Below are 25,684 nucleotides of genomic sequence, written 5' to 3' on the forward strand. Positions count from 1 at the left end.
AACTAGGATGATCGGTAGGGGAAGAAAGGGATAAAGAAAGGGGGGGTAATCAGAAGGGGGAATGAAACATGAGAGACTATGGACTATGAGAAACAAACTGAGGACTTCAGAGGGGAGGGGGGTGGGGGAATGGGATAGACCGGTGATGGGTAGTAAGGAGGGCACGTATTGCATGGTGCACTGGGTGTTATACACAACTAATGAATCATCGAGCCTTACATCGGAAACCGGGGATGTACTGTATGGTGACTAACATAATAAAAAATCATTAAAAAAAAAAATAAATAAATAAATAAATAAATAAATAAAAAGAATTTTCAGCTTTACTCAGTTAAAGTATGAATAATACTTATTTTTGTTATTGAGATGTAATTCCTACCACATAAAATCCACTCTTTCAAAGTACACAATTGAGCAGCGTTTAGTATATTCACAAGTTGTACAATTATGACTATTCCAGAATATTTTCATCACTGCCAAGAAGAAATCTTGAACCCATTAGTAGTCACTCCCCATTTTTTCCAAACATTCCCAACCCTAGGCAACCAATAGTCTACTTCTATGTATCTGCCTGATCTGGACATTTCATACAAATGAAATCAGAAAATATGAAGTATGTGGTCCTTTATGCCTGGCTTCTTTCACTCAGCATTGTCTTTAAGATTCATCTACGTTGCAGCATGCATCAGCACTTTATTCCTTTTTATAGCAGCATGAGCATTCCATTGTATGGATGTTATACCACATTTTACTCATCCATTCACCCACTGAAGGACATCTAATTTGTTTCCACATTTTGGCTACTAAGAAGTATGCTTCTATGAACACCTGTACACAAGTTTTTACATAAAGCTAGGTCTTCCATTCCCTTGAATATGTATCTGGGAGGTGACTCGTTTTTTAAGTTAAAGAAACTTGACTACCAAAAATACATTTAACATGGCCATGATGTATTATCCTTTTTTATCTTACCGAATGGTTTTCCAATATTTTAGCTTAAGATTTTTACATCTGTATTGAAGAGTGAGATTAACCTATAATTTCAAATGTTAGCACAAACTTTATTGACATGAAGTCAATCTTTTAATATCTGATATTAATTACAATTGTAATTATTATAATTATATTAAAATATAAATCATATAGATACATATTACAATTATAATAACTACTATTATAATTAATATCAAAATCCCTTTTTTCATTCCTATAGCCAATTATGTATGCTGCTTCTCCTTCCCTTAATCAGTCTCAGAGTAAGCTTACCAATTTTATTAGTCTTTTCAAATTACCATTTTTACAACTTTTGTTGATCCTCTCTATAATATCTTTGATTTCTAGTTCATCGATTGTGTTTCCATGGTGGTGGCACAGTCCTGTTTTTTGACCAGGATAGATACTATACGGATGTTTGCTTTTAGATTATTTAACTATACTTTAATATTTACGGTTAGAATTAATGAATTGTCAAAACAGGTTTTTATAAATACAACTGCAATAATTAATATATATATGTTATCATGAAAAAAATCCTAGAAGCTCTATTAAATAAACACGCCAATTAACAACTTTTTATCCATGAATTTCCAAAACAAAATTATCCAAAAACAATAGTCTACAGAAAAAATTTACAAAAGCAATTGGTGCCCAAATCTACCTATCATCCACACTTTCTCTGGCCACATTTACATCCACCATCAGGAATGGTACTTTTCAGTAACAAGTCATCTCCGAAGAAATTCTATATATCCCTGACACACTGAGATTTGAGTGTGATTTTGTACTGACTTACACAGATTAATTAAAGGCTCTCCCTCAGAGTGCAGAAGGAAAAAAATCAAATACCTTATGGTCAATGAGATTTTTAAGTGAGACTTTGGAGGAAAGAACAAACTAACAGTCTCAGAGGTGTAGGACAGAGGCCTGTTTTTCATTCTTCTCCACGGGCCCACCTTTGTATGTTAAGGACTCAAACATTTAAAACACATCTTTGACAACAGACACTTACCAGTTCCCTCATCTGCACCATTCTGAGTAGCTTCCCAAACTACTGGCTTTGTAACACACCCATCTATAGATGGAGAATCTGAATAGTCTGCAGGATTAAATGTCCTTGGGTTTGAAAAAAACAAAGAATTAAAGCAAGTGCAACAAGTACCAAAGTCATAAAATCAACTATACATCATCTTCCTCCCCAACCAAAAAAACCCTGTCCCTTCTAAAAGCCACAATAAGAAACTTCACCCTCCTTCTCCTATTTAATTATAGCTAATTCTTCTGGCCATCAGGATGCAAATCTTCTGAAAAGCAGTGACTGACTAGGGACCTTCCAAACACTCTTGCATGACGCCCTTACTTCTCTAATTGCTGCCCTCTGCATCCTAAAGCAGATGTGCACAACTATAATTGTATTAGGAAGAATAAGGGCTCTAATGGAAAGCTCCCTTAAAAACTAAGGCCAGATGTAAACACAGTCTTTTCTTCCCAAGTCAGAATCCAGATCCTTTTTGTGTAGAAACAGATCTAAAGAAAATGTTTCATTCAGGTTTTTTTTTGACCATTAAAATTCTAAACACCCATGATTCAGAAGTCTAACTAAAGCCAAATTAATACCATCTCTAAAATTTTCAGAATTTAAAATTTTTTTCAGCTTTATTGAGATTATCATTGACAAATAAAGAAAAAAAAAATCACCAAGGAATATTTTTGAAAGTAAACCGCAAAATCCACTAAATAGTCTAAAGCTACTGGGATGGGCACATACAGTATGTTTAAGTGTTCCAGCCAGTTTGCTCCCTATGTATTCATCCTTCCTTTATCCACAATGAGCTCATGCAAGAAACAGAAATGGCAAGAGGTATCACTGCAGTCAGCAAACACCTCCCCACCTCCCCATCTCCCCACCTCCCCATCTCCCCACCCCTCCAGGGCTGCCCTGGAGCTAGGGAGAGACAAAGGGGCTTTGCTGGAACCAATTCCCTTCCTTTCTTGACTGTCATTTACAGATGGCTTCTACAAAAAGCTTAAAAACCTTTCTTAAAATTCCAGAGGAAGCTAATGCTTTAGAAGCAGCAAAAAGTGAACAGAATAACCAGAAATTATGAGTAAACAACAGATCATACTACCAGCGGGGGGAGAAACTATCATTTTTACATTCAAAGACAATTGCTGGATTTATTTACATAACTCTTAGGCAGTGGTTTTCCACTAGGGTGATTATGCACCTCCCTCCCAAGGAACATCTGACAATATCAGAGGTCTTTTTGATTGTCACAACTTGAGGAGGGGTGCTACTGACATCTAGTAGGGGAGGAATGTTGCTAAACATACTACAATGTAAAGGATACCCCACCACCTCAACAAACTATTATTAAATCTAAAATGTCAACAGAGCTAAGGATAGAAATTACACTCTAAAGCCCACTGCAATACAATTTTATTTGTACTATTTCACTTTTTCACTATTTCCTCTTTTTAATATAGAATTACATCAGACTCACCAGGATAAATAAATTGGGTACAAGACAGAGGAAGAAAAACACTGGGAGTAGTAACCAGGAAGGGTAGTAACTATAAAAACAGGATGGCTCAGACTTACCCCATGCCTTGGGTTGAGAATCTTCCTGCCCCTCTCCCTCTTCCACGTCCAAATCCTTAAAAAGAAAACAGTACTGTTAAATAATATTTATGTCCTATGCAATTATAATTCTACCAACTTCATTCTCTCATGCAACCACCCAAACACCACCTTCATTGTTCCTAACAGCACCAACATTCCTATCCAGTGCACCCAATCTGCCAGTCCCTACTGACAGTATATACACAGTTACTGATTTTAAAGGATAGAAGGGATTTACTTCTGCTTTTATAGTACTTGTGATATGCAGCAGTTTAACACAGGCAGCTTACATTACTAACTATTCTGCGGGTGCCTGGGTGGCTTACTTGGTTAAGCATCCAACTCTAGGTTTTGGCTCAGATCATGATCTCAAGGTTATAGGATCAGGCTCCGCATCAGGCTCTGCACTCAGCACAGAGTCAGGTTATCTCTCTCCCTCACCCCTCACCCCCCCAACCCCCCTCCTCCAGCTCACACACTATCCCTCAAATACATAAAATCTTTAAAAAAAAAGAGAGAGAGAGAGAGAGATCATTTTATTCAGTGACTCTCCAGTTTTTCCCAACATACGAAACTGTGGACTAAAGACCTAAAATGCAAGAGCTATAACTATACAACTCTTAGAGAAAATACAGAGCAAAAGCTTCGTGACACTGAATTTGGTAATGATTTTTTACATATGACATCAAAGACACAGGCAAAACAGACAGACATTAGATTTGTGCACCAAAAGACACCTATAGAGGCACTTGGGTGGCTCAGTCAGTTAAGTGTCTGCCTTCAGCTCAGGTCATGGTCTCAGGGTCCCGGAATGGAGCCCCACATCAGGCTCCCTTCTCAGCGGGGATTCTGCCTCTCCTTCTGCTCCTCCGCACCCCCACTTATGCTCCCCCCTCTCTCTCTCAAATAAAATCTTTGGGGGGAAAAAAGACACCTATTATGGGGGTGCCGGCTAGCTCAGTCAGTAGAGTATACAACTCTCGACCTTGGGGTTATAAATTCAAATCCTTTGCTGTGTACAAAGATTACTTAAAAATAAAATCTTAAAAAAAAAAAAAAAGATACGAGGTGCCTGGGTGGCCCACTCAGATGAACTATATGGTATGTGAATTATATCTCAAGAAGTTATTTTTGCACTAAAGTTAACAATGAAGAAAGCAAGAGAAAAAACACAACTGCTCTTGATCGGTGGACTCATGCATACCCCCTGTAACAAAAGAAAATTCATTTCAAGATCATACATGTGAAAAAAGGCACTTACAACAGTGGTTAAATATTAAGAAAATAGTGGCAAGATTTTAAAGGGGGTTTCTGCTCAGAAATTATTAAACAAACCTGGAATACTTGAGTGGAAAACCAAGATGTTCATTAGAAAAAGAAAAAGGAATTTATACAAGAAACACAAAGCCTAAGGCAAAAATTAAAGAAATCGTGCAAGTATCCTGGAAGAAGTCAGTATCAACTACATGTATCTCCGTCTCCAAAGATCAAAAGCTACACCCAAGTATTGACCACAAACATGCCAAATATCATAAGTAGATTTTAAAAAGTCAAATCCATTATTCCCACAAATTTTTGCAAGATAACAAAATTGCTCTTTCCTATTTACCTGGCTAATAATGCTACCAATAACATTGTTTTCTGTGTACCTACCATTTCCCTACATTGTTACCTGGTATAAATAGCTATTTCTATCTAATAGCTCATAATAAAGACTTGGGATCTTTTAATTAAAACAAAAAATAAAAACAAAAACACAAGACTAAGGAAGATTATCATAAAGAATAAACCAATATTATGATACATGCTACCTTTTCCCCTAGGGGCCTCTCTAGGGACTCTGCACAACTTTTTGAAGCACTGCTCAAGTATTCAGTTAATATTTATGTTTTTACACTGACAGCCTGAACAGAAAAGTTGCTCATGTCCCTTGAAAAAACCAAAACACAGAAAACAGCCAATCGCCTCTACGGAGGCGGACCCTAACTGCAGACATTCCCCACCGGCCCAGTGCCCAACATGTGTGACCTAAATAGAAGCAAATAGGGACAGTGATCCTAATCTGACAGAAAGCAATCCCTTTCCCGCATCTTCACAAGATTGTATGGAGCACTTTGCTAACAGCCAAATGTGCCAGAAGCTGTGATCTTGAATTTATTACTGCACACTCTGAGTCATCAGAAACATCATGAAACATCTTTACGCAAGGTCCTGACTAGTTCTAAGGCTTTTTGTATAGACAAAAATTCCCTAATTTTCATGACTGGTTCAATTATAAAAACAGTTGCCATGTTGACTATGAGCTGCCTCTATGCCCATAGAACTATTCAGGCCATACGAAGAACAGTGCATCTCTTGTGCTTGCCTGGCTCAGAGACTTGGGAGTCAAACAAGTTCTGCCTTTCTGTCCCTAGGTTAGAGTATATTCTCAGACAGGAATATGCCTTTCCAACCCTAAAGCAGCATAAACGAATTAAATGACAACAGCAAAATCTCCCTGGGATTCAGTGAGCAATGAAGTTTAAAATCCACCTTCATAACCCATGTATTAGCTTGTCCTTAGCAAAGAAGTCTGATTCTAAATGTGTTATGGGGGCACCTGGGTGGCTCCGTCAGATGAGCGACCCACTCTTGATTTCGGCTCAGGTCATCAGGGTCATGAAACTGAGCCCTGATCAAGCTCTGTGCTCAGCAGGGAGTCTCCTTGAGATTCTCTCTCTCCATCCCTCTCCCTCTGTCTGCTCAATCTCTGTGCTGAGCGCAGAGCCCGACATGGGGCTCAATCCCACAACCCTGAGACCATGATCTGGGCAGAAATCAAGAGTCAGACCTTAACAGACTGAGCCACCCAGGCACCCCAATAAATAAATCATTTAAAAAAACATAAATGTGTTATGGTAAATGTTTCAGGAATTAATGGACTCTAAAACTAGTAAATAAAAGTCTGATTTTTTTTAAAAGGATATTTAGGAAATTCTCTGAGCTGGCTCCCCAACCCCTATGGCGCTGCACCCGCACCCCCCCACCTCGCCGCCACTCGCTGAAGGTGTCAGTACACTGAAGAGCCATACCCTAGATGTCATGCTTCCTGCTTGGCAGTGACTGATTGGGTTCCATCTCCTTCCACCCAGAACCATGAGGAGACTGACCCCCTTTTGGACTGAGTAAGCTGCCCCTTTTGTGGTGACAATTTTAGTTTTTTAAATTTTTTTATTTAAAATCAATTAACATGTAGTATACTCTATGTTTCAGAGGTAGAGGTCAGTGATTTATCAGTTGCATGTAACACCCAGTGCTCATGACCTAACTTGCCCTCCTTAATGCCCATCACCCAGTTACCCCATCCCTCCACCCACCACCCCTGCAGCAACCCTAGGTTTGTGTATAGTTAAGTGTCTCTTATGGTTTATATCCCTCTATGATTTCATATTTTATGTGTTCCTCCTTTCCCCTGTAGTGACAATTTTAGAAATTCCCAAATAGGTGGCTCAGTTGGTTAAGCATCTCCTTTAGCTCAGGTCATGATCTCAGGGTCCTGGGACTGAACCCCACATGCGAGCCCCACATGCAGCTCCCTCCTCAGTGGGGAGTCTCCTTCTCCCTCTCCCTCTGCTCCGCCCCCCACCCTGTGCTTTCTCAAATAAATCTTTAAAAAAAAAAAAAAATTCCCCAGTGGAAGATAATTTCTCCTAAGCCCCATTTCAGGCAGGGCTCTTCAGCATGCTTGAAGGAAAAACCCAATTCAAATTAGCTAATGCAAAACAGGCAATATTAGTTTTATATAACTGGGACAGTTTGAGGTTTAGGCAATTACTAGATCCAGGGACACATAACACATACAAAAAAGGATATTTATATAGTCTCAGAGTACTTCCCTTGAAAAGTATTTATTACTTACAAAGTGCAGTAACTTCATAGAGGAGAAAACTTGGCAGAAACTACTGTTCTTAAGTAATCAAAACTAACATCACTAGTAATGGGATAAACTTGTATCATGTGCCCTCTAATGTAATGCACTGAAGTCAGTGATCCTCACTTTGTGATATTCCTCTCAAAAATAAGTAACAGGTTAACTATACTGGCATTAAAATAAAATTTAAATACACCAGATAATATCAATCTATTCATGGGGAAGTTTCTCAGACTAATACTGAAGGACATTCTATAAGAGAGTCCATATGCTTCAAAAGCATTAAAGCCATGAAAGACCAAGATTATTCCAGACTAATGAACTATTTTTAGATTGAAGGACACTAAAGAGACATGAGGGCTAAATACAATGCATGATACTGGATTGGATCCCAGACCAGAATACTTTCTTATAAAGAACATTACAGAATAACAGTAAACTTTTCAATAAGGCCTATAAATTGCATCAATAGTAATTTCCTGATTTTATCATTGTAAAATACCTCCATAAAAGAATATCTTTTTTCCTCAGGAGATATACACTAAAATACTAAGGGGTAAAATGGCATTATGTTGTAATTTATATTCAAAGGTTTCAGAAAAAAAACAATATATACAAACATAAAGAAACAATAAAACAAACAGTAAAATACCAAAATTCAGGAAAACTGAGTAACCATTACCCAAAATTCTGTTCTACTTTATTTCAAGGTAAAATGTTAAAACTGCACCCTGAGCACTTCTGTGTATATTTCATCTTCCAATAAGTATTTTTTTTTTTAAGATTCCATTTATTCATTCAACAGAGAGAGAGAAAGCCAGCAAGAGAGGGAATACAAGCAGGGGGAATGGGAGAGGAATAAGCAGGCTCCCAGCGGAGGAGCCTGATGTGGGGCTCGATCCCAGAACGCCAGGATCACGCCCTGAGCCGAAGGCAGACGCTCAATGACTGAGCCACTCAGGCACCCCTCCAATAAGTTTTTTTAATTCTGTTAAAAAAAAAAAAATCCAAGTTGTTTTCCATGTTTACATTAGCTGCTCCTTCTACACAGAATGTTCCTACCTAGATTTTCACATGGCTTTCTTCCTCCTGAGCAACCTCCTCTGGGCACTCAATCTAAAGATGACCCTACTAGGGCGCCTGGCTGGTTCAGTCAGCGGAGCATAAGATTCTTGATCTACGAGTTTTGAGTTCAAGCCCCACGTTGGGCACAGAGATTTATTACTTAAAAAAAAAAAAAATTAAAAACGAATAAAGAAGACCCCATCAACAGTTGATCACCAATCATTTTCTTAAGTCAAATAGTGATTTTACTTGACTATCTCTTCTCCCTTCCCACCCTGTTTGTGAGGGGCCATGTCTTATTCGCACCATTATCTGCAACAGTAAGTATTTAAATATTAGTTGCTGCGTTTAAGACTGATACGTAACACCAATTTCATGAACGTAGAACTTATTCATAAACTAAACTCATATTTAGAGATGTAATAATAATGTCACTATTCAATTACAGGGAATCACCCAGCTGTTCAGCAATACATTTTAGAGCACTGCATTCTGTCAAGTACTTTTCGTACCAGGACCCAAGGAGGCACTACAAAGAATTCAAAAGTTTAAAAAATATAATGTTGGTATACAGTAGGTGCTCAGTAATTACTTTTTCAAGTATACTGCACAGAGCATATTCACCTATTAGTTTGTTTTTAAAAATAGAGGAACTTGAGTTGCTAAATAACAAACCATGAGGTAAGTAACGCAAAATAAAGGAGAAAGGATAGGGAGTAAACATTGCCTTTTCACGGCATTATTTTTCTTCCATCCAGAAGGAAACAAACCACCCTCCCTGCAATCTCAAGTATTACTCTTTACCTAACCCAACTCAATCTCACCAAAAGACAAGACAAAACAATACACACATGCTGCCAAACCATAAACCAATAAAATAAATTTGTAGGAATAAAATAAAAAAGGAGTGACTTAACTGTAATTTTCACTTATTGAGAAGATAAAAATAAACATCAATACGTAATCTAACCTTCAAGATGAGAATGTCATTTCTAATACATAAATACATTCTGCTATGCCCCAGAAATCAGATGGCACTAACTCACCAAGTCCACTGGAAAATTATTTTAGTATCTTTTACTACATAAAGCACACTGAACACAAAGTGAAATAAAACAGCCAATAAAAATGGGAAGTCATACTAAATTTTATTTTATTTTGAAGCTTTTAAATAAACCATGACCAAAAAAATAATGAGATAATTTACTTTAGGAAAAATATACACCCAGCAATACAAATTTAAAAAGATGGAAAAGATTTAATAAGAAAATAGGCCTATATCATAGAAGTCTGAAAGTCTAAACTACTCAAAGGCATGAAGCCCAAAAATTATTTTTATTTTTTTACGATTTTATTTATTTATTTGTCAGAGAGAGAGACAGAGAGAGAGCACAAGCAGAGGGAGCGGCAGGCAGAGGGAGAAGCAGGCTCCCCGCTGAGCAAGAAGCCAGATGCCTGACTCCATCCCAGGAGCCCAGGATCATGACCTGAGCTGAAGGCAGACGCTTAACTGACTGAGCCACGCAGGCGTCCCCCGAAAATTATTTTTAAATGCACTGATATAGAGCCACCTGGCTGACTCAGTCAGCAGAGCATGGGACTTTTGATCTCGGGGTCATGAATTCAAGCCCTACATACAGCACAGAGCTTACTTTAAAAATAAATGAGTGAGTGAAAAAAATACATAAATACACTAATACAGACTACAAAAAATACTATCTATATATATTCTCTATGAAACAACAAATTCCTCTCTACTTATCTCTTGCCTGCGTTTCAGAATGGCTGGGAAAATACAATTCCAATTACTCCCTCACCCTGTGAAAATAAGTGGCCAACACCAACAAGGGCCACTCCTTGAAGATTTTTACAGTTCTGGAGCTATTAAAGGGCCTACTGGCAAACATACTTGCCTGACATTCCATTAATTCAGCCTTAACCCAAATCCTTGGCCAAATCCTCAATTTCAATTCCAATACCCAAAAATCTTATGAAAAAAATACACTCTATAGGAATAATTTTCTAAGAGATTCAGGTCAAGTCTGGCTCTTCTTTGTTCTTGTATAAACATACTATCTAGTGAGGTCAGCTAATGTAGCCAAAAACAAAGGCAAAAAGAACTTTGGTTTCATTAGTTGTTTTTGTATCAAGCTACTGTGAAAGATTTTGACTAGGAAAATTAAATTTGAATTTTTCCACACACACAGTTCATTGACATGGACCATACTTTTTATTGTTTTCATTCTGTTTCTATTCACTGTTAAATTTACCAATGGGGAAAATTGTATGAATAACCACCAAACAGTCCAGAAAAGAACATGAGGATGTGACAATTGTGATTAAGTAAAATTTTATGGTGATTTTACTTGGTCTGTAAAGTTTTATTTCAGTTTCATTTGCCTAAATAAAACCAAAGTAAATATATCAACTCTACATCAAGATAATAAAACTAATCAATCTCACTCCCACCTATACTCCGGTTTTCCAACTCACTGGCTGTTCCCTAGGATGTGTTTTTATAACAATAAATCTGTTCAATTTGTAACAGGAGTCAGTTTTTATTAATCAGCCTTTCATTTTTAAATAGGTCCCTAAGCAACCAATCCAAGTTCTGGGACTAGATTTTTACTCTCAAGGACCACACTGAAGGGTTCAAGTGTGCCACAGAGGGAATTCAGTCATGAATATCTCACCATTTCTTTAAGAAGCCCATTTAATTCCAGGAGAAGCATCTCAAAGATCAAATACTCTGGAAAAGAGAAACTTCTCCCAGATAAGACACCCCAGCTCTTCTGTATTCCCTAAACCTTAAAACAAAGGAATTTTCAATGATCTAATTACAATAGGGTAGTAAGGATTAATCAGGCACATAACATCGGTATTACATTGTGAGTACCCTGACCCACAAGCATAGTAAAGTTTAGTGGTCAATAACATCATTATGTTGTTTTTGTGTCCTTCTGTTTTCCTTCTCCCCCGGGATGGGCACTTCAAAGCACTAAAAAAACAGAAGTAGAGAGGCTACTGATCTTCTTCACCATGTTTCTACCCTTACTGTGACAATGGTAAACTTGATTAACCCTATAAAAACTTATTCCTAAATATATACAATACTAACAAGCAATTTCAACTCCTCGAACACAGAATTATAGTTTTTACTAATTATTACATATCATATGACAAAGAACTTTACCCAAAATACTCCACATCTCACATATATTTAACATGATCTTCAATCTAAATTCAGGATTAAGTCAGTATCATTCAGAAGAACTTTCAGTCACAATAGATTTTTTTTTTTTTTTTTTTTTTTTTTTATTTGACAGAGAAAGACAGCCAGTGAGAGAGGGAACACAAGCAGGGAGAGTGGGAGAGGAAGAAGCAGGCTCCTAGCAGAGGAGCCTGACGTGGGGCTCGATCCCAGAATGCCGGGATCACGCCCTGAGCCGAAGGCAGACGCTTAACCGCTGTGCCACCCAGGCGCCCCCACAGTAGATATTTAGTATGTATCAGTTAATTCAACATTTTGTACACAAAACGCAGTATTATTTGATGGCTAAGTTACCTTTGAATGGTCACCATTTACAGAGTTCCAACATTTTGACACCAAAAAGCAAAGACCACAACACTGAAGATAGTGGCCGGGCACAACTGCTACTTTCCTCCTCTGGAGAGGCTGTTCTTTTCTCACAAAAACACACAACTCACAAGATATTTCTCTACAAACTATTTAAACAAAGTACAGAAAAGCTACCTGGTATGAGTATCACACTGACTCTTGTTCCGCTGAATGTAGAGCAAACATTCAGTGAATGGTATGGAAACAATATAAAGAAAATTTAATTTTACTTCATTTGCTATAGTCCATACTTTCATGCCATAAAATATACTCCCACATTATATGTTTAATTTTTTATGTCACACAGATATCAAATTCTTAATATAAAATATTCCAAAAATTATAGATCACCATATTAAATTCATGCTGTTTCATAGTATTTTTTAAGCCAATATTATGCAGATAAGGCAAAAATTAAGGAAGAAATAACTGCAAAGGAACAAAACAGTGAACTGGGTTGGTTTTTTTTTTTAAGGTTTATTTATTTGAGGGACGCCTGGGTGGCTCAGTAGGCTAAGCGTCTACCTTCAGCTCAGGTCATGATCCCAGGGTCCTGGGATCAAGTCCCACAGCAGGTTCCCTGCTCAGCAGAGAGACTGCTGTTCCCCCTGCTTGTGCATAAGCGCACGCACTCTTGCTCTCTCTCTCTGACAAATAAATAAAATCTTAAAAAAAAAAAATTTTATTTATTTGAGGGAGAGTGAGAGAGAGAGAGAGGGAGCATGCACAGAGGGAGAGGGAGAAGTAGATTCCCCATGGAGCAGGGAGTCGGACACAGGGCTCAATCCCAGGACCCCTAACCAACTAAGCCACCCAGGCACCCCCAATGAACTATTTTAAAGGCTAATTAAACAGATTACAAGAGAGTAAATTAAGACATTAAATGACTTACAACTAATCTGGAAGGTGACAAGTTACATAAAACAAAAGACATTTATCCCTTAATTATTAAAGTAACAAACTATTTGTTCTGCACCACTATTAACTTACTATTAAACTGTACTAATATTCATAAAGCAAAATAATTGTAGTTTTGAGAATGTAGGATACTGAATGTTTCCCTCCTCTTGCCCTGCGCTGGATGTCAGATTCAAAGTAATTCAAAGAAATCTCCAGACCACAACTCTTTCAAGAACATATTTAAATATACTTAAATATAGGTGTTATGATGTAAAAAAAATTTTTTTTTCAAAAAGTAAAGGTTAAAGTATACTTTTTAAACATTTTTATTTAATCTTTTGAGGTGGGGGGAGAAGCAGAGGGAGAGGGAGAGAGAATCTGAAACAGACTCTCACTGAGCACAGAGCCCGATCAATGTGGGACTTGATCCCAGCACGGTGAGATCATGACCTGAGCCAAAACCAAGAGTCCGACATTTAAACAACTGAGCTACCCAGGCACCCCAGAAAAAATAAAGTTTAATTAAAATCATACATACTAAACAATGGCAAAAAATTTTAACTCAGCATGCCTGGGTCACTCAGTCAGGCAACCGACTCTTGATTTTGGCTCAGGTCATGATCTCAGGGTTATGAGAGCCAGCCCCGTGTCAGGCTCCACACTAACAGTGGCAACTGCTTGGGATTCTCTCTCTATCCGCACCCCCTTTGTTCTTTCATTCTCTCTCTCTCTCTAAAAAATAAATAATAACTCATTTAAGTTTACATGTGGGGTAGCGTAGACTGATCTTTTTTTTTTTTTCGGCTCTCATCTTGCCGTTTTGAGTTCAAGTCCCATTCTGAGTGTAGAGATTACTTAAAAAATAAAATCTTTAAAAAAAAGGATTAGGTATTGAATGAGGGATTTTAATGCAAGCCAATATCATCATTCTATCAGATTTTACTTGCTTTGGCTCCTTCAATCCACAGTGTCTCATAACAATAGTTCCAAGAAGACATGGTTTCAGGGCAACCCACTAGTTAAGTCTTTCCATCTTTTCATAAAGAAAAGAGATTTACGTCCACCTCTGATTCAAAAAAAAAAAAAAGTCTGAATCCTCTAAGACGGAAGGAGGCAAGAAGACAGATAACCACCCCAATATCTACTCTCTCTCCCTTCCTCCCTTTATCTCTGTGAAGAACCTGGGTTCCAGAATAGGTAGAAGTAGTTTACATCCCGACCATGAACAAGTAACCTGCCTCTCTTAAGACTCAGTTCTCTCACATGTAAAACGAGAATACCAACAGCCAACAACAATCCTTAGAAATTCTACTGGGGGATTAATGACAAGTAAAAGACCTGCTACACAATAAAGCAGTCACAGTAAATAATATTAGCTATTATTAATTATTACAAGTAAATTACATAAATTACAAGTAAATTACAAGTAAAAGGACTGCTGCGCAACAAAGCAGTCACAGTAAATAAATATTAGCTATTATTAATTATTCCATTTTTGTCCAAGTCACAGAGAAAAAAATATTCCATAGATAGATAATTCTAAAGACTTAGGTAAGTACACAAAAACAGGCCTAGCTATAGCCCTCAACATTGGAGAGACCAAGCAAGGCCCAACGCTTCCCCTGAGCAGACTACTTTTGTCACAAAGAAAATCAAAAATGGAATTACATATGCTGCAATCCTCATCTTGAATTCCAAAAGAATTCTTTCAAAAACGAAACCATAGGGACACCTGGGTGGCTCAGTCAGTTGGGTGGCCAGCTTTTGATTTCAGCTCAGGTTGTGATCTCGGGGTTGTGGGATCGAGCCCCATGTCATGCTCCATACTCAGCGAAGACTCTGCTGGGATTCTCTCCCTCTCCCTCTGCCCTTCCCCCAGCCTGCTAGCACGTGCTCTCTCTCTCTCAAATAAATAAATAAAATCTTTTTTAAAAATTAAATTAAATTTAAAAAAAACTAAATCATAAAAACCAAGAAAGGGATTATGTTCAGAAATGCAGTTAACCGGGGCACCTGGGTGGCTCAGTCGTTAAGCGTCTGCCTTCAGTTCAGGGCTGATCCCGGCATTCCGGGATCGAGCCCCACATCAGGCTCCTCCGCTGGGATCCTGCTTCTCCCTCTCCCACTCCCTCTGCTTGTGTTCCCTCTCTCGTTGGCTATCTCTCTCTCTGTCAAATAAATAAATAAAATAAAATAAAATAAAATAAAATAAAATAAAATAAAAAAAGAAATGCAGGTAACCTAAAACCTACTGACAAATAAACTTACTAACAATGGACAAATCATTCATTAACCTAAACTAAAAAAATTAAAAGGAAAACAAACAGGTCTTCTGATGCAGTGCAATACAGAATACATAAGCTCCTCTCTGCTTACCTAAAAAACTGAGCTTGAATCTAATCTTTAAAGCTAACTTACATTTACAGTAAATACAGGGGCTAAAGAAATAAGCTAGAAACAAAAGACCACAAGAAACAAAAAGAACAATGCATAATGTGAAACACGGTATCCTAAAAGACAAATAACATGGTTCTGACAACAAATCAACAGTAAGGAGAAAAAAAGGGAGGTACAAAGAAGTAAGAAAGAATATACTCTAGACTAAAGAATATCAAAATATGTAATGTATAAATCTTGTTTCAATCCTGATTCAAAGAAATCAACTATGAAAAGACATTTTTTAAGTAATCAGGAAAATTTATACATAGGTTAAATATTAGATGATACCAAAAGTTACTACGACTTTTTTTTTTTTTAAGGTTTTATTTATTTATTCATTCGACAGAGATAGAGACAGCCAGCGAGAGGGGAGTGGGAGAGGAAGAAGCAGGCTCATAGCAGAGGAGCCCGATGTGGGGCTAGATCCCACAACGCCGGGATCACACCCTGAGCCGAAGGCAGACGCCCAACCACTGTGCCACCCAGGCGCCCCATACGACTTTTTGAACTGTTAAAATAGCATTATGGTTATATATGAAAGTGTCTACCTTTTTCAGAGGTGCTTAACATGGTAATTAGGGGTAAAGTGACCCAAAAAATCTACTTTAAAATATTTCTGCAGAGAAGGAAGGTAGGAAAGAGATCTGGAAGACCAATAGGGCTAAAATCTTTAAGTGTTATTGACTAAGGAGAAGGGGACATATGGTTCCATCTACTTTCTCCACTTTCTCTAAATTTGAAACTGATCATAATTTTAAAAGGCTAGAAAAAGGAATAATTATTAAAATTGGTTAGATGGGGACGCCTGGGTGGCTCAGTCAGTTAGGCATCTGCCTTTGGCTCACGTCATGATCCCAGGGTCCTGGTATTCAGCCCACATCGGGCTCTGCTCAGCAGGGCGTCTGCTTCTCACCCTCTCCCTCTGCCTGCTGCTCCCCTTGCTTGTGTGCTCACATGCTCTCTCCCTCTCTCTCTCTGTCAAATAAATAATTCTAATCTTATTTTGACTCTGTCTGGCAAATCAGTACATAGTTTTGCCTACTCCAATCTCTGGATATCATTTACCTTTGGCATATATAGTATTTTAATAAATGATAGTTGAATGAACGAACAGCCAAGGAAGTTGGTAGTATACATATTGCCTACATTCTTTTTTTAATTGAAATTTTAGGTAATTAACATACAGTGCCTACATTATTTCTATGCTTAATAACATTGCTGATCAAAAATTCTGTCACTATGAACTGCTCATGCAGAGAACAGTCACAACTGCATTTAATAATACATCAAACGGAGGCTCCTGGCTGGCCTGGTCTGTACAGCATGAGACTCCTGATCTCTGGGGTTGTGAGGTTGGGAGTTCAAGCTCCATGTTTGGTGCAGAGATTACTTAAAAATAAAATCTTAAAAGGAAAAATGAAATAAAATGGATCAAACAAAATGTCAGTTCAGGTAGTTCATCCACTGAACCAAAGCAATATCTGCATATTACATTATGTATCTTGATTTTCTGACCCTGAGAAAATTGAGTCACAACTCTAAAGTATATGAAATTACATCATTAAAGTGGCATAATGACATCCCAAGTCAATAAATGTTAAGAAATGATCACTAACATAAAATATTGGGGGATGGGAAGGAGCTAATAAATGGGCAAATACTTCTAATTTTAAAACCGGTATCATAAGGGTAAAAAACACATCTATTAAAGTCCAACAAAGAAGAATTTAATGACTGTTTGATCAGAGCTTCAAGTTTTAAATTATTCATTTAAAGGACTTTCTCAGCTCAGGTGAAACCAACCAGTAAGTTTTCTCAAAATTATGTAAATCCAACCACTTCACTCATAGCCACTGGTAAACAAATCCAAAGATTGCAGAAGATCAACCCTTCTCTCAGAGTACATTGCCATGTCTTAGTGAAGTAAGTATACCAATAGCCTGCCTCCTCCTTCCAATCACAAGCATCTCCATCTCCCTTATTCTGTCTTACCTCTGCCACGGGCTCTCTTGCCACGGTCTGAAGGCTTGTCCCCTTGATTGCAATCAATTCCGTTCTCTTCACCTCTAACTACGGAAGAAAAGAGCACCTCTTGTACATAATTGTACATAAGAGCTATCAAAGGCAAGGACAAAAAGACTTTTTAAAAAGGCCAAAACGTAACAAAAGGGATCAGAAAACAGTAAAAACAAAAGCAAATAAAAGTGGCTCAAAAACTGATGACAGCACATCTAGCTTAATTTGTAGGGGAAAATTCTGTAAGGAAATTAAAACGATGTATCACTTTTTCTTTCTTCTAGTTGGACTTGCCCTCCCGTAAAGCAAGTTTGCTTCAAAAAATCACGTTTGTGGGGCGCCTGGGTGGCACAGTGGTTAAGTGTCTGCCTTCGGCTCAGGGCGTGATCCCGGCGTTATGGGATCGAGCCCCACATCAGGCTCCTCCGCTATGAGCCTGCTTCTTCCTCCCCCACTCCCCCTGCTTGTGTTCTCTCTCGCTGGCTGTCTCTATCTCTGTTGAATAAATAAAATCTTAAAAAAAAATTTTTTTCATAACAAAAAATTGAGGAGAAATGTACTTACACTCTCTCCCACGACTGCCACCTCTTCCTTTCCGGTTGTTGTTTCCACGTCCACGATTTAGTTCTCTCTCACTTCTCTTCTCTCTATTCTCTTTGTTTTCTGAACTTTCTTTTCCAAAATTCTTCTTCTTCCCCCCTACAGTCTCCCATGAAGTCTACCGAAGACAAGAGTGGTCATTCAGAGTTGTCATTCAAAGTGTACACAATTATCAAGGATATATGCATATATCTTTCAGACCTAATAACCCACACCTTGCAGCTCACTTGCCCACCATTTTAATTCTTATCCATATAGTTCTACTTTCTGATGATAAAGACAGCAAACCTCTTGCTAAGCTCCTGTTGCCATATACAGCACAAAAGAATACAGCAACTAGCTGAATTAACAACATACTATATGTTATCCCACCACAGAGCTTTTTCCTATGCTGATTTAAAAATAAAGTAAAGGTCATTTCCCCCAAGCTCCCACACTATGCCACCTCCACCTACCTCAGTAGGCCTTAAACCTATGAATAAGCAGATTAGCTCAAAGAATACAAAATTACCCTAAAATGCTGCTCTAAAACCTCAGGAATAACTTGCTCTATTCAGTTAACCAAAGTAACCAACTAAAAAAATTTAATGGTAGGCAAATAAAATTTGAGGTTATTTTTTTAAACTAAGTACCCAAAATTTCAACCTCAAAGACCTGTTTCTAATGAGAAGTCAAATAATTTATATAATCTCCCTTCTCTGCCTCTCCTCTAATTGTGATGGAAATCAAATCGTGTGTGTGTGTGTGTGTGTGTGTGTGTGTGTGTATAAATTGCTGAGAAAAGAACACCTCGTTCTTGTGAAAATAAGTGGTATTAGGATATCAATAAAGGTATATTATGGAGAAATCCCCAAACTGGCCCATTTGTTTCTGTTTACTTTGTCATCATCTACGTCATTTCACAAGAGATTTGAAGTGATTCAATCCCAAAATAAGAGCAAGAACTATTTTAAGCTTAAAAAAATCTTAGGAACAAAAGGAAATTACTAATATTGTATATCCAAATAAACATAAACACTAGAAATTAAAAAACTAAAATTGAAGAAATATAGCTGAATTACTTCCAAAACAGTGGAGGTCAGATTTAAAACACCTTTTTAGAAAGATTTTTTTTTGACATCTACAAACCTCTACTGAACCCATGTATTTAGTTACATATAAAATCATTGCATGTGAAAAAAATAATAATTAAAACAAGTTATTTTCCAACTTTAAGCTTTGATCAATATTTTTCAAAAATCAACAACTGACAGTTACAGCATATAATCTGGTATATTCAGTTCTGGTAGATATCCATCTATTCTAATCTTCCTACAAGTCTACCTAGGAATAGTACCCAAACTGTAATTAGTTCACAGCTTTTGACCCAGCAATTCTAGTTCTAGGCCTTTATTCACAGAAAATAATTTTGTTAATTGTGCAAACATTTATATACATACAGACGATGGTTAGAATGAAGGGTGGGGGAATCCTCCAAATGTCTACCTTAAAAGACTAACTACTCTAAAACATCCACAAATGGAGCAGTATGTAGCCACTTAGAGTTACCCAGGTTGGGGAACCTGGGTGCCCCAATCGGTGGCTCAATCGGTTAAGAATCTGCCTTCAGGGGCGCCTGGGTGACACAGCGGTTAAGCATCTGCCTTCGGCTCAGGGCGTGATCCCGGCGTTATGGGATCGAGCCCCACATCAGGCTCCTCTGCTGGGAGCCTGCTTCTTCCTCTCCCACTCCCCCTGCTTGTGTTCCCTCTCTCGCTGGCTGTCTCTAGCTCTGTCAAATAAATAAATAAAATCTTAAAAAAAAAAAAAAGAATCTGCCTTCAGCTCAGGTCATGATCCCGGGACCTTGGGCCCTGGGATGGAGTCAGCACTGAGCTTCTCCCTCTCTGCTTTTGCCTCTCCCTCTGCCTCTCACCTCCACTTATGCTCTGGCTCTAATAAATGAATAAAATCTTTAGGAAATAAGTTATCCAGGCGTACACAGAAAGAGATCCATGATGTAAGTGTAGCAAGCTAACCAACTAACAAGTGTATAAAACAGGATTATATTTTTTGGTTCAAATGTAAGCCTGTATATATACATATATACTGAAGAAAGGAGTAGTTACCTAAATGAAGACACTTAATTTTTTATCATTCTGCACTGCTTTTTTTAAAAGATTTTATTTATTTGAGACAGAGAGAGAGAGAGAGAGAGAGAGCGTGTGAGCACACAAAGGGAGAAGTAGAAGCAGATGCCCCGCCAGTGCAGAGCCCAATGTAGGGCTCGATCCGAGGACCCTGAGATCATGACCTGAGCGGAAGGCAGATGGCTCAACTGACTGAGGCACCTGGGCACCCCTCTGCATTGTTTTTTTAATTAGAGAAAACAATAAAGCACATTTATTCCAGAGAAATAATTCTGCAGTGTACAAACTCGATTATGCTTGCTAATATGAACAAACAAGACAACTATGTAAGATAGAATCCTGTCCTCTTAGGTTAACAAGACAAAAGGTAAATTCTAGAAGTCCTAGAAAAGGTACACATAGTAGAGCCAGCATAGGTGCATAGTGTATACAATTAACATTGTCTTTTTTTTTTTTAAATATATATTTATTTTCGAGAGAGAAAGAAAGAGAGAGAATGTGCATGCACGAGAGCAGAAGCAGGGTGAAGGGCAGAGGGAGAAGCACATTCCCCACTGAAAAGGGAGCCCGAAGGGGGACTCCATCCCAGGAGCCCAGGATCATTACCTGAGCAGAAGGCAGACGCTTAACTGACTAAGCACCCAGGCGCCCCTGTATGTGAAACATTTGAGAAAAACATCTTACCCCATTTCATTTAGCAAAGGATACCCATAATCAAGTCTTGGGCTTGATTCAAGACTGACAAGAACTTATTTGTGGAGGAAGTAAGGAGAGCAAACTTAAGGGGCAATTGGTCTAATGCCACTGTAAATGCTAAAGCGAGTATCGCACATTTGGCACAACAGTCTGTGAGCATGCACACAAGCTTTCAAATAAACCAAACAATTACAAAAGACTTTCAACTGAACTTCTGACCCTTTGTTATCTGTATTTGGCTACTTGTACAATAGGTCTGAAGAAAGTCTAAGAGGAATGGTCCTCCCAGACACTACATTTAGTGATCAGAAAAGCAGCTTTCCAGGGACGGCTAAATAAATATCACTCGCCCACCTCCTCATATTTGCCAGGAACTACACAACACAAACACATTACTTGAAAAAAATTTTTTAAAAAAAAGTACATTAATGCAAGAGACTGATATTTCAGAACTATTCTGTCACTCAAAAGAGCATTATAATAAATAAAAGGTTTATTAGTACTTATGATCATGTTCAATGTCTTCCTTTGTGACAGCTCCTCTTACATGAAAGACAAACTCATCCTTAAAATTATCATGGACAATTCCACTTAATTTTTTTTCCCCCCAAAGTAATAATTTTGTTTCAGGGGTGCCTGGATGGCTCAGTCGGTTAAGCAACTGCGTTCAGCTCAGGTCATGATCCTGGAGTCCTGGGATCGAGCCTTGCACTGGGCTCCCTGCTCGGCGGGAGCCTGCTTCTCCCTCTTCCTCTATCCCTCCCCTGCTTGTGCTCTCCCTCTCACTCTCTCTCCCTCAAATAAGTAAATAAAATTAAAAATAATAATAATTTTGTTTCAGAAGATCCTGGCACAAAATAAGGTTAGTCAATAGAACAAGATATATTTGCTTTCATGGTTTATTTTAAACGTTCTTGCTCCTAGCAACCCTACAGTGTTTATTTTGTCTAGCACCTCCACGCCAATAAACTACCCCAGTCAAGGGAAGACATACCTTACAGCTGGTTAGCCATGGCTGCTACAGACAGCAATCAGGTAGGTGACAAGACAAACACTATGAAGAATGATCCTAAAAAAAACCAGTTTCAAAAGGACTTTCCCTCTGCCTCTCCTTTCTACCACAGCCTTCTCATCTCTCAACAAGCATACGCCTTTTCTGTCTGTATTCAGGCCCTAATTTGCTATTTTCTGATCTATGAAGAAACCAAACTAGATCCAACCTCACCACATGATTTCCAGATTCAAGGAAACCAAAGATATGTTCTTTATCATTTAACCCAGAACTACCTCCTTAGGGTTCGGTCCCGAAGGAGCATAAGAAGTTAAGACTCAATAAAACAAAGAGAACCGGACATTTATTTAAGACTTAAAAATTCACCCACTACCACAGAAAAAGAATGAAGTCAGCGAGAGCTAAAGGAAAGGCAATACAAAGTAGTATCCTGACCTACCTCGAATATATAAAAAGAAAACAGGCCCTCCAATTAACAATTTGGAAATACTTCATTTATTCACAGTGTATATACATACATACACACACACATATAAAAATAAAGGAGGTAGTTTAGGGGCGCCTGGGTGGCTCAGTCAGTTAAGTGTCCAATTCTTCATTTTCGCTTGGGTCATGATCTCAGGGTTGTGAAATCGAGCCCTGAGTCAGGCTCTGCACCAGTATGGAGCCTGCTTAGGATTCTCTCTCTCCCTCTCCCCTATGTCTGTCCCCCACTCTCTCTCCCTCTATACAAAAAAAGACAAAAACAAACAAAAACTGAGAGCCATTCTATACTGTATCCATTATCAATGAGATAAACATATTCCCCATATTTTATAAAACCCAGAAAATACAAACTTAAGTATCAGCAAACAAAAACTATTCAAAATTTTATATTGTCACTTAACATGATGTATTTTCCCAACAAACTGACAGACTAGTGTTATCTTGCATGGAATTTTACCCACAGATACTGCTATACTCAAACAGTGAAATACTATCCCAAACATCTGACTTTTATAATTATATAACTCATTCCGCTTATTTCATATTAAATAAAGATACTCATTTTACGTCTGAGCTTGTCACAACAGCTCATTTTTATATAGCCTTTCCCTAATACAGCCTTATCCTTAAGAATGAAAATTTCATTGGGCGCCTGGGTGGCTCAGTTGGTTGAACGACTGCCTTCAGCTCGGGTCATGATCCCAGAGTGCTGGGATGGAGCCCCGCAAAGGCTCCCTGCTCAGTGGGTAGTCTCCTTCCTCCCCACCCCGCTTCTGCCCCTCCCCCTGCTCGTGCTCACTCTCTCTGATTAACTAATTAAAAAAATACAAATGAAACATTGCACAGGGTGCCAGGGTGGCTCAGGTGGTTAAGCAGCTGCCTTCAGCTCAGGTCATAATCCCACAGTCCTAGGATCGAGCCTTGAGTTGGGCTCCCTGCTCAGCAGGGAACTCTGCTTCTCCCTCCCTCTCTACCCCTCCCCTCACTTCTGCTCTCTCTCTCATCCACACACATACATACACATACACACACACACACACACACACACACGCACTCTCTCTCTCTCTAATAAATAAAACCTTAAAAAAAGAAAAGAGAAGAAAAGAAGCAGCAATATAATGTGCAATCTCCATGCAGAAATCAAGAAATTAGGGCTGACAACTGCCTACTGTGCCTTTAGTTGTATCCTTCCTAAAATAGAAAGGATAAAGCTTAGTGTGTCTGCACATTCCTCAAAATTTACTAAGCTTAAGAAAAAAAACCAACAGTAACACCTTTCTTTTTTATTTTATCTGTCAAATGGTCATGAAAATGTGCCTGTAGAATAGTCACACATAAGCAAATAGATATACCAGCAAATCCTGGTTTTCTGTTAGTCTAGAGATTTAAGGAATAGTAAGAGATGATGATTGAGATGAAGAAACACAAGCAGTGAAGCCAAGACAAGTTTTTCAGGTGGTAAAAATGTCTACAGGCCCAGAGAATTTGGGAACTGTGTAAGGCTGAAGTAGATGATCAAGTTCACTTTTGAGTCCTCAGATTCTACAACTTCATGAAGAAACCATATGTAACAAAAACAGTCATTTCAGGTTAGTGTTCTTTCTGGTCTTAGAACAAACATGGAATGGAACCCATTATTCCCTTCACCCCCACCTCCCAAAAAAGTGAAGTCCAAAATGCAATATGCAATTGGAGAAAAATCTTAGCACTGCAAATCAATTAATAATACTTATTAATAATTATTACCGTGTCTGAATTCCCTTCCAGCAATATATTGATAGCTTTGTTCACATCTCCATTACAGTCATGTAGGGCCACTATGCATTCATCCTGATTTTTCCCCGTCACTTCCATAAGCTGTTGAAATTATAAGAAAATGGTTAACGGGACCCCAAAATGGCACTTGAGACCAATTTTAAGATTCTTCTATTTAAAAATAGAAATTACACAATCTTTCCACATGAAGATGGCCTCTTTCCAAACTCTGAGCTTATAATGCAAGAACAGGTTTACCTGCTTTTTGTGACCATCACTTGTCTTTTCATCAATACAGAAGAGCCAAACTACAAATCAACTCTCCTCCAAGATGACCAAGTATCAGATTATTAATCAGCAGTATACACATACATATAAACCAACATTCTCAGCATACTCAAGATCAGCTCTGACTACTCCAATTTAGTTCAGTGGCCTGGGATTCCCAAAATTCTGAACTACTCAAATAGTATGTGTATATGGCCACCATTACCAAAATATCCAGTCCAACTATTTTGTACAAAGAAAACATTCCCTATGTGGTTTATCACCACTTGGATCAGAACACTCCACATACATAGCAACAACACCCAAAGGTCTCACAAGTGCAATTCTACAGCTATCACAAACACTCCTAGACATAGTACCTGTGCAAGCAGCTTCAACAGGGTGCTAGGTTTGAAGTAATCAAAGAAATCCCCTTGGTACATTCTCTTTAACAAGGGAGATTAAGCTACTTAACATTTTCATCACAAGTACAATCACAGATTAGGTACAATACAGGTTTTTCAATTACCAGTGAACAAATATACGATTTAAGTTATCTATTCTGTTTTACACACATTTAACTGTTTTAATATGTACTACTGTTCAGAACAGTTTGACACCAACATCTGAAATGATTTCTCTGTCAAAAAACTAATTAATAAAAAGGCCTATCTGGTATCTAGGTATCCTGGATAGAGCTCTTTGCACTATACACTACTCTCTCTCTGCTTTCTTCCCTGCATTGCACAGTGAAAGTTCTACAACACACACTACAACTTTCCAGTGCTTTGGTCTTTGGATATCAACTAGTGTCAGTTTTTATCAGTGTCTGTATTAACCCAATACCGGTAATATACAAGTGGTAAGAACAAACATTAAGTATCAAAATTACCCCCAGTGACTGGATTAGTAAAATATCGAACTAAAGTTTAACCATAAAACTCTGAACTCCTGGACCAGGGCTCTTTTTTCTGTATCCGCTATACTATTCAGATAAAAGACAGTATGATATGTTGAAGTAGGTCTCCAACTGTACATAAATCTCATTCCAGAGAATAAGTCCTATCATTTTTAATAAATCCTTTTTATGGCCTTCTAAAAATATTACCATTAGTCTAATGACAGCAACTGTAAGTATAAACAGAGTTTAGAGAGTAAAGGGCTAAAAAGT

The 25,684-nt window shown here is 38.1% G+C and overlaps 1 protein-coding gene across 6 annotated transcripts in view; it reads right to left on the reverse strand.

Annotated features, from left to right (window-relative positions):
* Positions 1–25,684, reverse strand: part of UBAP2 (ubiquitin associated protein 2) — a 115,723-nt gene that overhangs the window by 42,491 nt on the left and 47,548 nt on the right. For all 6 annotated transcript variants that reach the window (XM_040631535.1, XM_040631533.1, XM_008695124.2 and 3 more), the window contains 5 exons: positions 24,238–24,348; positions 18,133–18,286; positions 17,545–17,622; positions 3,599–3,653; positions 2,009–2,112 (listed from right to left, as the gene is read on the reverse strand). In XM_040631535.1, coding sequence (XP_040487469.1) covers positions 2,009–2,112; positions 3,599–3,653; positions 17,545–17,622; positions 18,133–18,286; positions 24,238–24,348 — 502 coding nt within the window. The remainder of the gene's footprint in view (positions 1–2,008; positions 2,113–3,598; positions 3,654–17,544; positions 17,623–18,132; positions 18,287–24,237; positions 24,349–25,684) is intronic.

This window comes from Ursus maritimus, unplaced genomic scaffold (genome assembly GCF_017311325.1).
Source record: "Ursus maritimus isolate PB19 unplaced genomic scaffold, ASM1731132v1 scaffold_17, whole genome shotgun sequence".
NCBI lineage: Eukaryota > Metazoa > Chordata > Mammalia > Carnivora > Ursidae > Ursus > Ursus maritimus.